Genomic DNA, 13,616 nt, shown 5'->3' with positions numbered 1-13,616 from the left:
AAGAGACTAGATTCCCTACAATGAGTCCACACATTACAAAAATTGCTTGCATTATGATTCCTACAGTTTTTCCAAGGTGTATATTGTTCAATGGTTTGATTTCTGCTGATCATTAAAACTGCAACACCAGGGGAATATCAAATAACCAAATTTGACTTATTGTGTCTATGCAATATTACATTTTTGGTGCAAAATTTAGCATAAAGAGCCACTAACTCTTGCAATAACAATAGCTCTAACCTACATGGGTACTGATTCTAACTGAGGTTGTATGACAGATATGAGTATATTATTCCATCTTGCTTCAACCCTATACAAGGGCTCATCAATTGTACTGGCTGTTGAGTGGCGGCCTACCTGATTCTCAGCAACCCCTCACCAGTTGGTTTCAGTAAACTCTTCCCGCATATTCACAAAAGAGGGCTCCATCTCACCCTGGGGTCTGAATTTTAATGTTCTCCAATCTATCCCTCTGTCCTCAGGAAAGTAACAGCTCTGTAAGCTAGGATAGTGTTGTGTATTTCTGTATGTGTCTATCAGAAGTACTATGTGATTCGTCTCCTAAAGATATGTACTGGCCGACAATTTCAACCCCTAGTTTCATATTCCTCATTCTCGCTTATTTTTCAGTTAATAATGCTCACATAACTTAAATTTCTCATCAACTTCACATTTTTGCCCAAATTCTTCAACAGTTGGCAAATTTTATTTTTGCTGGAGCCACAGTCACGCTTAAGTTTTTGAATGATGCTTCTGCTATTTGACTTTAACAATTTTTATTATATTGTTCTATGATCCAGAGTTTAGCCTTAGGCCATTTTCAAGTACAAAAACTAATGCAATATATCAAAATACATCAGACTGGTATGAAATACAAGTCTTTGTCAAAAAAGCATACCTTGTCATACAGATTAGACCTGTCTTAGTAAAAATGGGAACGACTCTAAAAATGCCTATATATATTGCAGACTTCCATTTGGGGACCCCGTAGCACAGCTGATACATGAAACTGCTAACCAACAAAGAGGTATGATCCACATTATTGTGGCACATGGGTACACACAACAACTAAATAATACAAGAATATCGATGCTCTTGCATTATGATAGCTCACATCACAGTAAAGTTGATAAGTATAAATACATGATCATGAAAAATCATGACAGTTTGTAATCAAATCATCAAAATGCGAGAGTAATGGTGGATGTATTCTTAACTTCTTGAATAAATGTGAAGCAGCAGGGAAAGTCATCAAAACAGAAACAAATTGTCAAAAGAAGGATTGGAGTATTTCGTTTCCTCCTGATATGTTAAATGCATTCTTTCCCATACCTATCTTAGAAATAGATATCAAGGAAGATGTAAGTAAGGCACAAGCAACACTTCTGCCATTATACAATAAAGAACACAGCAACTTTATATGAAATGTAACTTGTAGATAGATCAGTGAAGCAATATCCGACAATTAACAAAACATACAAAAAATACTAAACAAAATATTAAGGTAACTTGTATTTCCAGAATGCCTTAAAATATTGGTAATCTATCGTATTTATAAGAATGGTAACACAATGTACCTGATTGTTACTGACCCATTTCACTCATATCAGTAAATTCTAAAATGACAGAGTTCCGTGTGCAACAGGAGATGTACCAATAGTCTGAATATAATATTCTAATCTGTCAAGAACAACATGGCGGTAGATCTACATTCTCTATTGTGAAATCAGTTGACATTACTATAACAAATAGCATACAACTTGCGATGTGTGCCTGCTTTATTTCTTCATATGTTGTCCTTGGTGTTGACATACTGCGTTGCTCCGCTAGTTGAAAAATGGGGTTAGAAGATCAACACTGACTACTTTAAATAATGTAGCCAACAGGTGTGCATATGTGTTTCACCGTTCATTACTTTCACTGTTCACAAACAACCCCCCCTCTGACCCCCCTTCCCACCCAATAATACACAGTTATATGGCCAGTGCACCATTGTTTAGCTTTCGATCAGTCTCATTAATAGGTTGCAGGCAAAAACCCATATCGTGCTAGAATAGTTTACTGTTGAACATCTACGAGCAGTAAAAGGCTAACCACTCAGTTCACAGTTCTTGAAGTATAAACACATGACCTAATTGTACTACACTTATTTCACAGTTAAGATAATGCATTGTTGATCTAACCGATACAGATTCCTCATCTGAAACTTGGCTGTGGACTGACTGCCTTGGGACCAAAAATCGGGCCTTTATATATATATCCTCACAATAATAGGCATTGAAACTACATATTGTTTGATGTTTAATTTACAGAAATCACAATTAAAACTTAACTCATTAACTGTTTCTTCTGCTGCTGGGGTTAAGCTGAATTATTTCTTCAAATCATGAAATTAACCAATATCATCATGCAAACAATACTTTTGACAAAACTGTTAATTACTTTGGAATTAATTAAGGACTGGCTTTGCTAACATGTTTTTGAATAGAGCCAGATGGATCCTTTAAGAATACAATTACTTGTTCCTCCAAATGCTTACAATTATTATAGAATTTATATTTGTTTATAAGTCAACAATAGAATTTAAGTTACGAAACAGTTACTGATTTCACCCTATAATGAAAGATATTAACTAGAAATGGTCAAAATAAATTAGAAAATCAATCATACATAAAACTAACCACAAAATTAGTTCTGGTGTTATATTCTTTAAAACTGAGGGCCAACCTTTCTCTTTTATGAAAATGCATATTATACTCACATATGTTAATGGTAATTAGTTAAAAATGAAAAAATGAATTTTAAGAATGAATAAAGAAAAGCCTTTGTTATGGTGTCCCATAAAATATTAATAAGAAATCAGCTTTTTTATTAGTATGATATGGAACACAATATCGAAGTCTGAAGGCCAATATACTATGTAGAAGGGGAGAACACCCTCTTCCCATTGCAGTCACATCTAAGCAACAGCATATCATTAATATATGTTAACAACTGAAAATAAGATTCTATACCTGCTAGAAAAGGTGCCTTGGATAAGTTCTGTTTACTATGTATACTGATGGAAAAAAATCAGAACAGCAAAAATTAATTAACATAGAGTAATGACATTTTGGGAATACATCTGTCCAGATCACATTTAAGAGATCACACATTAATATAAGCACCACTGCAAATGTGAAATGCTGGGACATTAATAACCAGTGTAACTGCCAAAATAATGAGTGTGAACATGCAAATGTGCATGCATTGTGTTATACAGGCATCACAGGCCAATTTGTGGGATAGAGTTCCATGCCTGTAGCATTTGTTTGGTCAGTACAGAGGCAGTTATTGCTGGTTGTGGATGATGCCGGAGATGTTGTCCAATGATGTCCCATATATGCTCGATTGGACATAGATTTGGTGATTAAGCAGGCCAAGGCAACATGCTGACAATCTGTAGAGCAAGTTGGGTTACAACAGTGGTATGTGGGTGAGTTTTATCTTGCCAGAAAACACCCCCTGGAATGATGTTCATGAATGGCAGCACAACATGCCAAACCACAATTCCAGGTGTAGGCCCTGTGTGTCTAGCATGCCCACAACTGGTCTCCTTCTAACCAACACATCACTGGTACCAAGGTAGCACTGGTTTTTATCAGAAAACACAACAGACCTCCACACTGCCCTCCAATGAGCACTCACTTGACACCACTGACATCACAAATGCTAGCGGGTTGGGGTCAGTAGAACGCACATGACAAAGCATCTGGCTTGGAGCTGTTTTTGAAGTAGCCAATTTATAACAGTTTATTGTGTCACTGAGGTGACAAATGCTGCTGAAATTGCTGCTGCAGATGTAATATGATGGGCCAGAGGCATATCCTGAACACCACGGTCTTCCATCTCAGTAGTGCCAAATGGCCGCTCGAAGCCTGGTATTCTTGTGACTGTACAGTCTCATGACCACGACTGCCAGGTATTATGTACAGTGACTACATTCCTGCCAAGTCCTTCTGTAATATTGCAGAAGAAACATCCAGCTTCTCATAGTCCTATTACATGATCTTGTTCAAAGTCAGTGAGGATTGATAATGGTTCCTTGCTGCCAGGGATTCTTGATTAACATCAGCTCACCATGTGCAACCTCAAAGGTACTAATTTCCATGACCATTGCAGTGTGCATTTAAAGCAAACCTAATTTGCATCTTCATAGTGGTGCTGCTAGAAATTCAGATATACATTATCTTTCAGAGATGGAAACACACTTACCACTTTTGTTTTGTTGCACAGCTCCTTGGTGTCACAATGTTTTTCCCTCTGTGTGTGTGTGTGTGTGTGTGTGTGTGTGTGTGTGTAAATGATCCGCTATCCATATCGTCTTCTGAGACATGTACTCTAATGTATTATCATCTTTTTATTTATTTTTTCACTTTCATCTCATTCCACTTTGACACTAGTTTTACCTAGTTTTCGATTTTCACTGCAGGCCCCAATCACATACTTTTCTACCATATTTAATCAGTGTCATCTTTTTTGTGATTTTCCCCACGTATTTTTACTTTACGTATTTGCAAGAATTTGTAATCCTCCAGTATGGAGCTCCTTCCATCAGCACCCACACAGTAAAGTTTCACTCTCCTTAGTTAGAACACAGCTGCGTATGCTGTTCCTGTGTTGTTGCCTAGCTCATGGAATCCCCCAAAATTGGCCGACCATCAAATTACCCTCTTTGGCTGCAATCCCTTCTTCCATGATGATCTCTCTCCGATCAGTTCACACTAGTTCATAGCCCTCACCAACCTAGTCCTGTAAAACCATGTAAATCAGGCCTGAACCTCCTTGGAGTATCTCCTCTCCTTCCATAAAATTCTCCTGATCTACAGTCCCAGATTCCTACATTACATTTCCCAGACTGAAATCTTTGCCCTCCAGGAGCTAAAGCAGCATGCACAATTCAGTCTGAAAACACTGTCTAATCTGTTCCCTGGAGACATGCAACTTGGACTGCTGCTACACACCACAAGAGTCTTCATTGAACCTCCTCCACATTCCATTGCAGTTGCCATATCCTGCCTTGCAGACCTACTATAGTTAGCACACTGTCAGAAGTTCCTTGCTGCACCCTACAGAACTCGGAGCCTAAACAGACGAACAACACACTCATGAACCTGTCCTCCAAAAGCTCACTCCCACAGAAGTATCGGTCCTTTCCAAAGGTCTTACCTTTTGCTCCACTCCAAACATCAATCATGCTATGTATGTTGAAGACCTTCCCTCCTTCTCCTGGTCTCTACTATGGAAACACTTTTTCATCACTATCCATACCAACCAGACTCAATCCAAAACCAATACTGAACCCTGTCTATGCAGTTTACTTCTCCATCAAACTGTTATCCACCCTCACTGTCCTCAGATCATCCTCTATTGATTTTCCAGAATATTCTAACCATGTGCCTTGCCTCACCATCATTCTGAGAATCATCCAACATGGAAGCCAACCTCACATCTGCAGAAAGGACTGCAATCCACAACCTAAAAGCTGAAACCAACCTTAAACAGCCTATCAACAACAGAGGTTCCACTCCTTTGGTTATGAACCTCTGGGATTACCTCGCAAAGGACTACTCCATCTGTCATATATGTCCATTTTTAAGCCCTTCCACAATGACCCCATCCCAAAAATCCAGCAGAACCTTAGGTACATCCCAGAACCTCCCCTAGGAACCCAGGAATCTCTCTCTCTCTCTCTCTCTCTCTCTCTCTCTCTCTCTCTCTCTCTCCTCCTTTCTCTCTCTCCTCCACTCCCTGTATTCCTATCTTCTGCATGCTTCCAAAAGTTCACAAAATCACCCAGGACACCACATTGTGACTGGTTACTGTGCCCCTCATCTCTGGACCAACACCTTCACCTGCAACCTACCATTGTATATAAAAAAATTTCAACCAGCTTCTTCGCCAGCTCTCCATAATTTCCATTCCTTTACCACCAACAACTCACTTCTCATTGTTGATGCCACCTCCTCTCGCAGCAACATCCCCAGTACCTATGGCCTTCTCATTATTGAATACTTCCTTTCCCAACTCTTGATTGACTTCAAACCTACAACCACTTTCCTGGTCACTATGACCAGCTATACATTCAACCACAATTATTTTTCTTATGAAGATATCACCTCTAACAAATCCATGGTACAGCAATGAGTACCTGTGTATGCCATTCTATGGTAACTGACTCATGGTCCATGAAGAGGAAACCTCTCTAACTGTCCAGAATCCTCAACTTCTTACCTGGTTCAGATTTACTGATGACGCCTTCATGATCTAGACCATGGGTGATGTCACTCTATCAACATTCCCCCAGAGCTTTGACATTTTCTCCCCCTTAGTGTCACCTGGTCCCCATCAGCCCATCAAGCCAACTTCCTTGATGTCAACCTCTACCCAAAGGATAGCTGCATCAGTACCTCTGTCCATATCAAACCTACTAACCATTAACAAGACTTCCACTTCAACAACTGTCATCCAGTCTCCATCAAGAAGTCCCTTGCATGTAGCCTAGCCAACCATAGTCATAACATCTATAGTGACAAGCAGTCCTTCTCCAGATATGCCAACTTGTCTGAAAACTGATCTCCCATGCCTTATCTCACTAGTCACCACACTCCCATGGAGCATTCCTTGTCATGACTCAGTACTGTCCAGGACTGGAGCAATTGACTCACATTCTCCACCAGGATTTCAGCTACCTCTAATCATGTCCTGAAATGAAAAATATCCTTCCCCTATCCTCCCAACCATTCCCACCATGGTATTCCTCCATTTGCCCAACCTACACAATATCCTTGTCTGTCCTTACTTCATGCCTGTTCCAACTCTTTACTTCATGGCTCATATTCCTGCAATAGACATCGATGCAAGACCTATCTCATACATCTTCTCACTAGCACCTACTCCAGTCCTGTCACAGGCATTTCCTGCTCCATTGAAGGCAGGGCTACCTCTGAAAGCAGCCACGTGATATAGGGGGCTTGTCACAGCAGCCAATGCGCTGGAAGTAATTACAAGCTTTTGCTCCATCATCCTCTGTAAAATGGCCAACTGAAAGTGTGCACTCAGTCGACATCAATGAAGGAAGTTGGCACAGTGCAAAAGAGAATTTATTTTCCCTCTCACTCCTCCTCCTTCTCTGCCTCCTTCTAGGTCCTTCAAGGTAATGTAAATGGTTTGTTTGCTCACCATTAGTTGTTGTCCAGTATTGAATTTGTTCCACTTGACCCATCTATTGTTACAATCTACAACAATCAAAAGTGACAACACATTGCTGCCCACTGGGGATGAATCACGCAGCATCTGCTTTCCCAAATCAAGGTTCTCACAGTACATTCTTTACACAGGAGCAACTGGAAAGCTAGGGAGCATTACTTTGATGGCAGAGCATCCCTATGAATTGGGCACTTGCGATCAGGCCAAAATGAGATGCATGAAAACTGTGTATGTTGCCCATTCTGTACTTGACTTTCACACCAGCACCTGACACCCCAGTCATGGAACAAGCCAGTCTTTTCCATATGAGGTAGTGACAGCAGTGTTCCCGTTCAAACATTTCAATTGCCACTAGTTTCCAGAATGAGATTTTCACTCTGCAGCGGAGTGTGCACTGATATGAAACTTCTGGCAGATTAAAACTGTGTGCTGGACCAAGACTTGAACTTAGTTGTTGTCCAGTATTGAAAATCTCATTCTGGAAACATCCCCCAGGCTGTGGCTAAGCCACATCTCCACAATATCCTTTCTTTAAGGAGTAGTAGTTCTGCAAGGTTCACAGGAGAGCTTCTGTAAAGTTTGGAGGTAGGAGACGAGGTATTGGCAGAAGTAAAGCTGTGAGGACAGGGCGTGAGTTGTGCTTGGGCAGCTCAGTTAGTAGAGCACTTGCCCGCAAAAGGCAAAGGTCCCAAGTTTGAGTCTCAATTCGGAACACAGTTTTAATCTGCCAGGAAGATTCATATGAGCGTACACTCTGCTGCAGAGTAAAAATCTCATTCTGGAAACATCCCCCAGGCTGTGGATAAGCCATGTCTCCACAATGTCCTTTCTTTAAGGAGTGCTAGTTCTGCAAGGTTCACAGGAGAGCTTCTGTAAAGTTTGGAAGGTAAGAGACGAGGTACTGGCAGACGTAAAGCTGTGAGGATGAGTGTGAGTCATACTTGGATAGCTCAGTTAGTAGAGCACTTCCCGCGAAAGGCAAAGGTCCCGAGTTCGAGTCTCGGTCCGGCACACAATTTTAATCTGCCAGGAAGTTTCATGTCACTAGTTTAATTGCTCATGTGTATATTACTACACCATTATGTTATAACAAATACTGCTGTTAACATGTACAAGTTTAAGTTAAGTTTATACTCTAGCTTGGGATGCCTGAACCACCATAACAATCTGAATAAATCAGCTGACTAAAAACAAATGAAATCAATTGATTTATAAGGTAGAGTGCCCATGGTGTTCAGGGAAATAAAGCTGAGGAACTGCAGTGGAAATTACTCCAGCTCATTATTGTTATAACTGACATATGTTCTATACTATGAAAATAAATACAGATTAAAAGCAAACTCCTCTCTATGGATTTAGAGTGGAGTAGATTTCAAGTATAGAAAAAAAGAGATCTGGTGTCATTACCTCTTCAGAGACACCCACAGACTTGTATTTTACCAGTTCTTCTGCTTCAACATTCATCAGAAAATTCATTAGATCTGAAGTGTTATTTGCTTCATATCCCAAATATGAAACATAACGGAATGTCCGATCTGTAATATTTTTTTTAAATGCCCAAGGATTGATTGCACATCCACTTTGTGATATAGCTTGTTTGAAGAGGCCTGTGAACAAACAACACTTTCTATGAAGAACAAACTATAGACTCCTTTTGAAGAAATACTGAAACTGCAGTTGTTAGTATTTGTGAACTTTACTATAATGTTATGTACCTTTACATTTATATTTGTATGAGTTATGTTTTTGCCCCGGAATATGTTCTTGCTTTAGTACTCACTCCACCAACAATATTATCATTATTTACCTTTGCTCTTTTTGATAAAATTCTGATAGACACATTTGGCTCATTTTCTCTGGATACTATTTTCACATTTTTATGCAGGCCATCTGAGATTTTTACAGTATATAGTAAATAATTATTAATGTACATGACCTCTCCTGAATTCCTTGTAACACTGCTTTACTATCATTTAGAGTACCAGTATTTTTGGCAGCTTCTCAGTGTTATCCAACTCTTCAAACTTAGTCTCCCAGAGATGCTGACAGTAGGAAACAATCAGAATTCTGAATTTTTGCTACTTCTTCTCCATCACTGTGATATGTATTTACTCAATTACTCTGACTGATCTCATACAAAATCCTTTTCAACATAAATTGAGTGTCAATAAATGTTTACACAAAAAAAACAATCATTACTTATGAGTATATCTTGATTTAGCAACTTACATGTTATATAAACTACTATAAGGTTTTTTCTTCCACAGTAACACTAAATCTTATTTATATTTACAGGGTGATTCAAAAAGAATACCACAACTTTAAAAATGTGTATTTAATGAAAGAAACATAATATAACCTTCTGTTATACATCATTGCAAAGAGTATTTAAAAAGGTTTTTTTTTTCACTCAAAAACAAGTTCAGAGATGTTCAATATGGCCCCCTCCAGACACACGAGCAATATCAACCCGATACTCCAACTCGTTCCACACTCTCTGTAGCATATCAGGCGTAACAGTTTGGATACCTGCTGTTATTTCTCGTTTCAAATCATCAATGGTGGCTGGGAGAGGTGGCCGAAACACCATATCCTTAACATACCCCCATAAGAAAAAATCGCAGGGGGTAAGATCAGGGCTTCTTGGAGGCCAGTGATGAAGTGCTCTGTCACGGGCTGCCTGGCGGCCGATCCATCGCCTCGGGTAGTTGACGTTCAGGTAGTTACGGACAGGTAAGTGCCAATGTGGTGGCGCTCCATCCTGCTGAAATATGAATTGTTGTGCTTCTTGTTCGAGCTGAGGGAACAGCCAATTCTCTAACATCTCCAGATACTGTAGTCCAGTTACAGTAGCACCTTCGAAGAAAAAGGGACCAAAAACTTTATTGGCTGAAATGGCACAGAAAACATTCACCTTAAGCGAGTCACGTTCATACTGAGTTGTTTCCCGTGGATTCTCAGTGCCCCATATACAGACATTGTGACGGTTGACTTTCCCGTTCGTGTGGAAAGTTGCTTCATCACTAAACACAATCTTTGAAACGAAAGATTCATCTGTTTCCATTTGAGCAAGGATAAAATCACAGAAATTGATTCTTTTAATCTTATCAGCTGCAGACAGTGCTTGAACCAATTTCAGACGATAAGGTTTCATAACTAACCTTTTTCGTAGGACTCTCCATACAGTTGATTGTGGAATTTGCAGCTCTCTGGTAGCTCTGCGAGTCGATTTTCCTGGGCTGCGAACAAATGCTTGCTGGATGCGTGCTACATTTTCATCACTCGTTCTCGGCCGTCCAGAACTTTTCCCTTTGCACAAACACCCATTCTCTGTAAACTGTTTATACCAACGTTTAATACACCACCTATCAGGAGGTTTAACACCATACTTCGTTCGAAATGCACGCTGAACAACTGTCGTCGATTCGCTTCTGCCGTACTCAATAACACAAAAAGCTTTCTGTTGAGCGGTCGCCATCTTAGCATCAACTGACGCTGGCGCCTAGTCAACAGCGCCTCAAGCGAACAAATGTACAACTAAATGAAACTTTATAGCTCCCTTAATTCGCCAACAGATAGTGCTTAGCTCTGCCTTTTGTCATTGCAGAGTTTTAAATTCCTAAAGTTGTGGTATTCTTTTTGAATCACCCTGTACAATATGATCAAAGTTTATGCAAATCTTAGGATGCAACTCCATTAGTTTTGTGTCCTGAAAGATACAAAAACTTTTTTCCACAAAAACTAATTTCACAACTCTCACCTCCTCTCTCTCATCTATTTCAGGAAGTAAATTTCTCAGTAGTGTCACTGTCATGAATGATGAATTATTACAGGGGTGAGAGCTGAACTGCATCTATGGAGGACAGCTCAACCAACCGTGTAAGTTTTATTACTTCAGAATAAATTAAATTTCCTTCTAACTACTCATTAGGAATTCAGCTTCTCACATTACTTAAAAATAGATCAATTCTCTGTCATACGAGGCAACAGAACTTTTCATAGGTAAGTTAGAGATTTTTCCAATAAGAGTTAGAAGTGCAAAGTTCTCTGTGTGGTACCCTCATAATCTATAAATGAGTAAACATCTTGTTTTCTAACATTATGTTAAAGTTTATGCACATTAAACAATATATCCTTGCATCATGTACTGTTATCAATATGATATTATATGTTAACACATATTTGTGTTGTATTATTATTTGTTTGAAGTCCCCCTTGGGTGGCATGCAGTGGTTAGAGTTTGCCTCTAGATGCCTTTACGTCACAACAAGTATGGCACATAGCTTCCAACTCCAAATAAACTGCATAAGGTGTCCCTCAGAATAAGCAATCTTCAGGTTTTCCAATGAAGAATATCCAACAATAGAATTATGAAAACATTTTGTAAGATATGAGCAGATTATTTTTTAGAGTCTTCAGAATACTTTTATACTAAAAGTTTGTTTGTACAGGTTCATATGTAAAAAATGTTCTTCTTTATACAATCCAGGGGGAATTTATTTTACAAGTGTGGAAGAATAAGTGATACTTCAAGATTAAAACTGAATTAATACACATAAAAACTATTTCATGAATTTGCAAGCCAGAGCCCTCCCATGTGGCAAATTTTACCACAAGAATTAACTATGGTTTTGTTCAGCACATATCCTCTCAAGTGGCAGCTCTGTTGTAACATACCAATCTAGGAGGAAAGAAGATTGAATCAAAAATTTAAATATAAAATTCAAATAATGAAGAAGAATTTTGCTACAAGAATACTGCAGAATAATTTCTTTACAATTCATTTTATCAAAACTGGGGATTATTTCATTATGTTTGGAAGACCGTTGAATCATCAACTGCTGAAACCACATAAATCAAAATTTCAATTTTCACTTTTTCACTGAATATCACATTTAAGTCTATAGCCAATCATCTGGTGCTGAAATGAAACATGTCATGGTACTAGAAATGATAGAAATGGAGGTGCATTTTACACTGTTCATTGCTGAAAGCAGATATGACACTGATTTATTTCATTTCAACATGCATTGCTTATATCTGTGCAGAAACTGTTGATTGTAATCTACAGTTGTTGACAAACTTTTTCTTCTTCTTTCTTGTTGCATCAGTAGTCACTATTAGCACTCATTCTCTTTTATTTGAGCAGGAGTTGAAATATTACTATGGCTCCAAAAAGGAAGAATAACAATGCATACTACGATAAAAAAAGGTAACAGCAGCTACTACAAAAGGATTGCCGTTTCAAAATCACAAAGGAGATTATGTCCCAGGGAAAACAGTTAGAGAATTATGTAGGTACATATTAATCCTACTTAGAACAGTAGTATGAAATGCAAGAGATATAAATAGGGGTAATATTGATGTTTATATGCAACACTACCTTTTGTCTATTAATATCCTTTCAGGTGCAAACTGGAATGTTGTGCTTCTATTGACATATTTTAATGTAATGATATTTTGGGAGAATTTATTGATCATCTTGTCAAATACACCCAGGACTTACAGCGATGTGACTTTGTGAAGCAAAACAGAGGCATCCTCTGAAATTTTATCCAGAATGTGGCGAAAAGGGCAGAGATGTAATGTTTCTTTACCACGTAATGCATGAAAGTGAAAGGAAACTGGTTTGCAAGAAGGTGTTCCTAGATGTACACCCAGAGACAAATTTATGAATGTTTTGTATATGTAATTTACTCACAGTATGATCAATGAGAAATATGCAGATTGTAAAGTAAAGTGTGATGTTTATTACAATTATTATCAGAATAATTTTAATTATTGCTCTGGCAGACCCCAAGTAGATGTCTGTTGAAAATGTGAAGAGCCTGAACTCAAACTGTTTATAAGTGCCAATGTTCCATATTTTACTTTATTTTATGCAAAATGTTCTGCTTCCACATTCTATATTCTAGTTGTACCAACTGTGGGTGTACCGTTTCAGCACACAATTTGAAAGCTGAGTCCTGCACCATGTACTAGGATCAAGAGGAACTACAAAATAAAGGTGCTAATGAACTAGCATCTCTCATTTCTGATTGCACAAAAAATGATTTCAGTAGGAGTGTGATTGTAATCCTTTAGTTCTACAATGTTGGTGTCAGCAAGAACAAAAATCAGACATTTATAAGCATGTTAATGGGGATGATTCAAGAAGGAATACTCAATACACAAATTTCCAGAGAGTGCCCACTCACTCCTTCCTTGTGATCATGGCTTCAGACAATATAAGAGGAAAATAATAATTAAAAACACTCATGATTGCATTTACAACTACATGAAAACATGAAACTAATAGTAGCCAGAAAAACAAATGTGAGAGTATAATCAATAATACTATTATTAACAATTAATTAATAATACTAGAT

At 38.4% G+C, this 13,616-nt stretch overlaps 1 protein-coding gene across 1 annotated transcript in view; it reads right to left on the bottom strand.

The window, feature by feature from the left end:
• Positions 1 to 13,616, bottom strand: part of LOC124775637 (esterase FE4-like) — a 164,768-nt gene that overhangs the window by 38,027 nt on the left and 113,125 nt on the right. The window contains exon 7 of the mRNA XM_047250466.1: positions 8,656 to 8,855. Within this exon, the coding sequence (XP_047106422.1) occupies positions 8,656 to 8,855 (200 nt within the window). The remainder of the gene's footprint in view (positions 1 to 8,655; positions 8,856 to 13,616) is intronic.

This window comes from Schistocerca piceifrons, chromosome 2 (genome assembly GCF_021461385.2).
Source record: "Schistocerca piceifrons isolate TAMUIC-IGC-003096 chromosome 2, iqSchPice1.1, whole genome shotgun sequence".
Taxonomy (NCBI): Eukaryota; Metazoa; Arthropoda; class Insecta; order Orthoptera; family Acrididae; genus Schistocerca; species Schistocerca piceifrons.
Note: the sequence above shows the minus strand (reverse complement) of the source record. Positions and strands in the feature narration are given on the sequence as shown.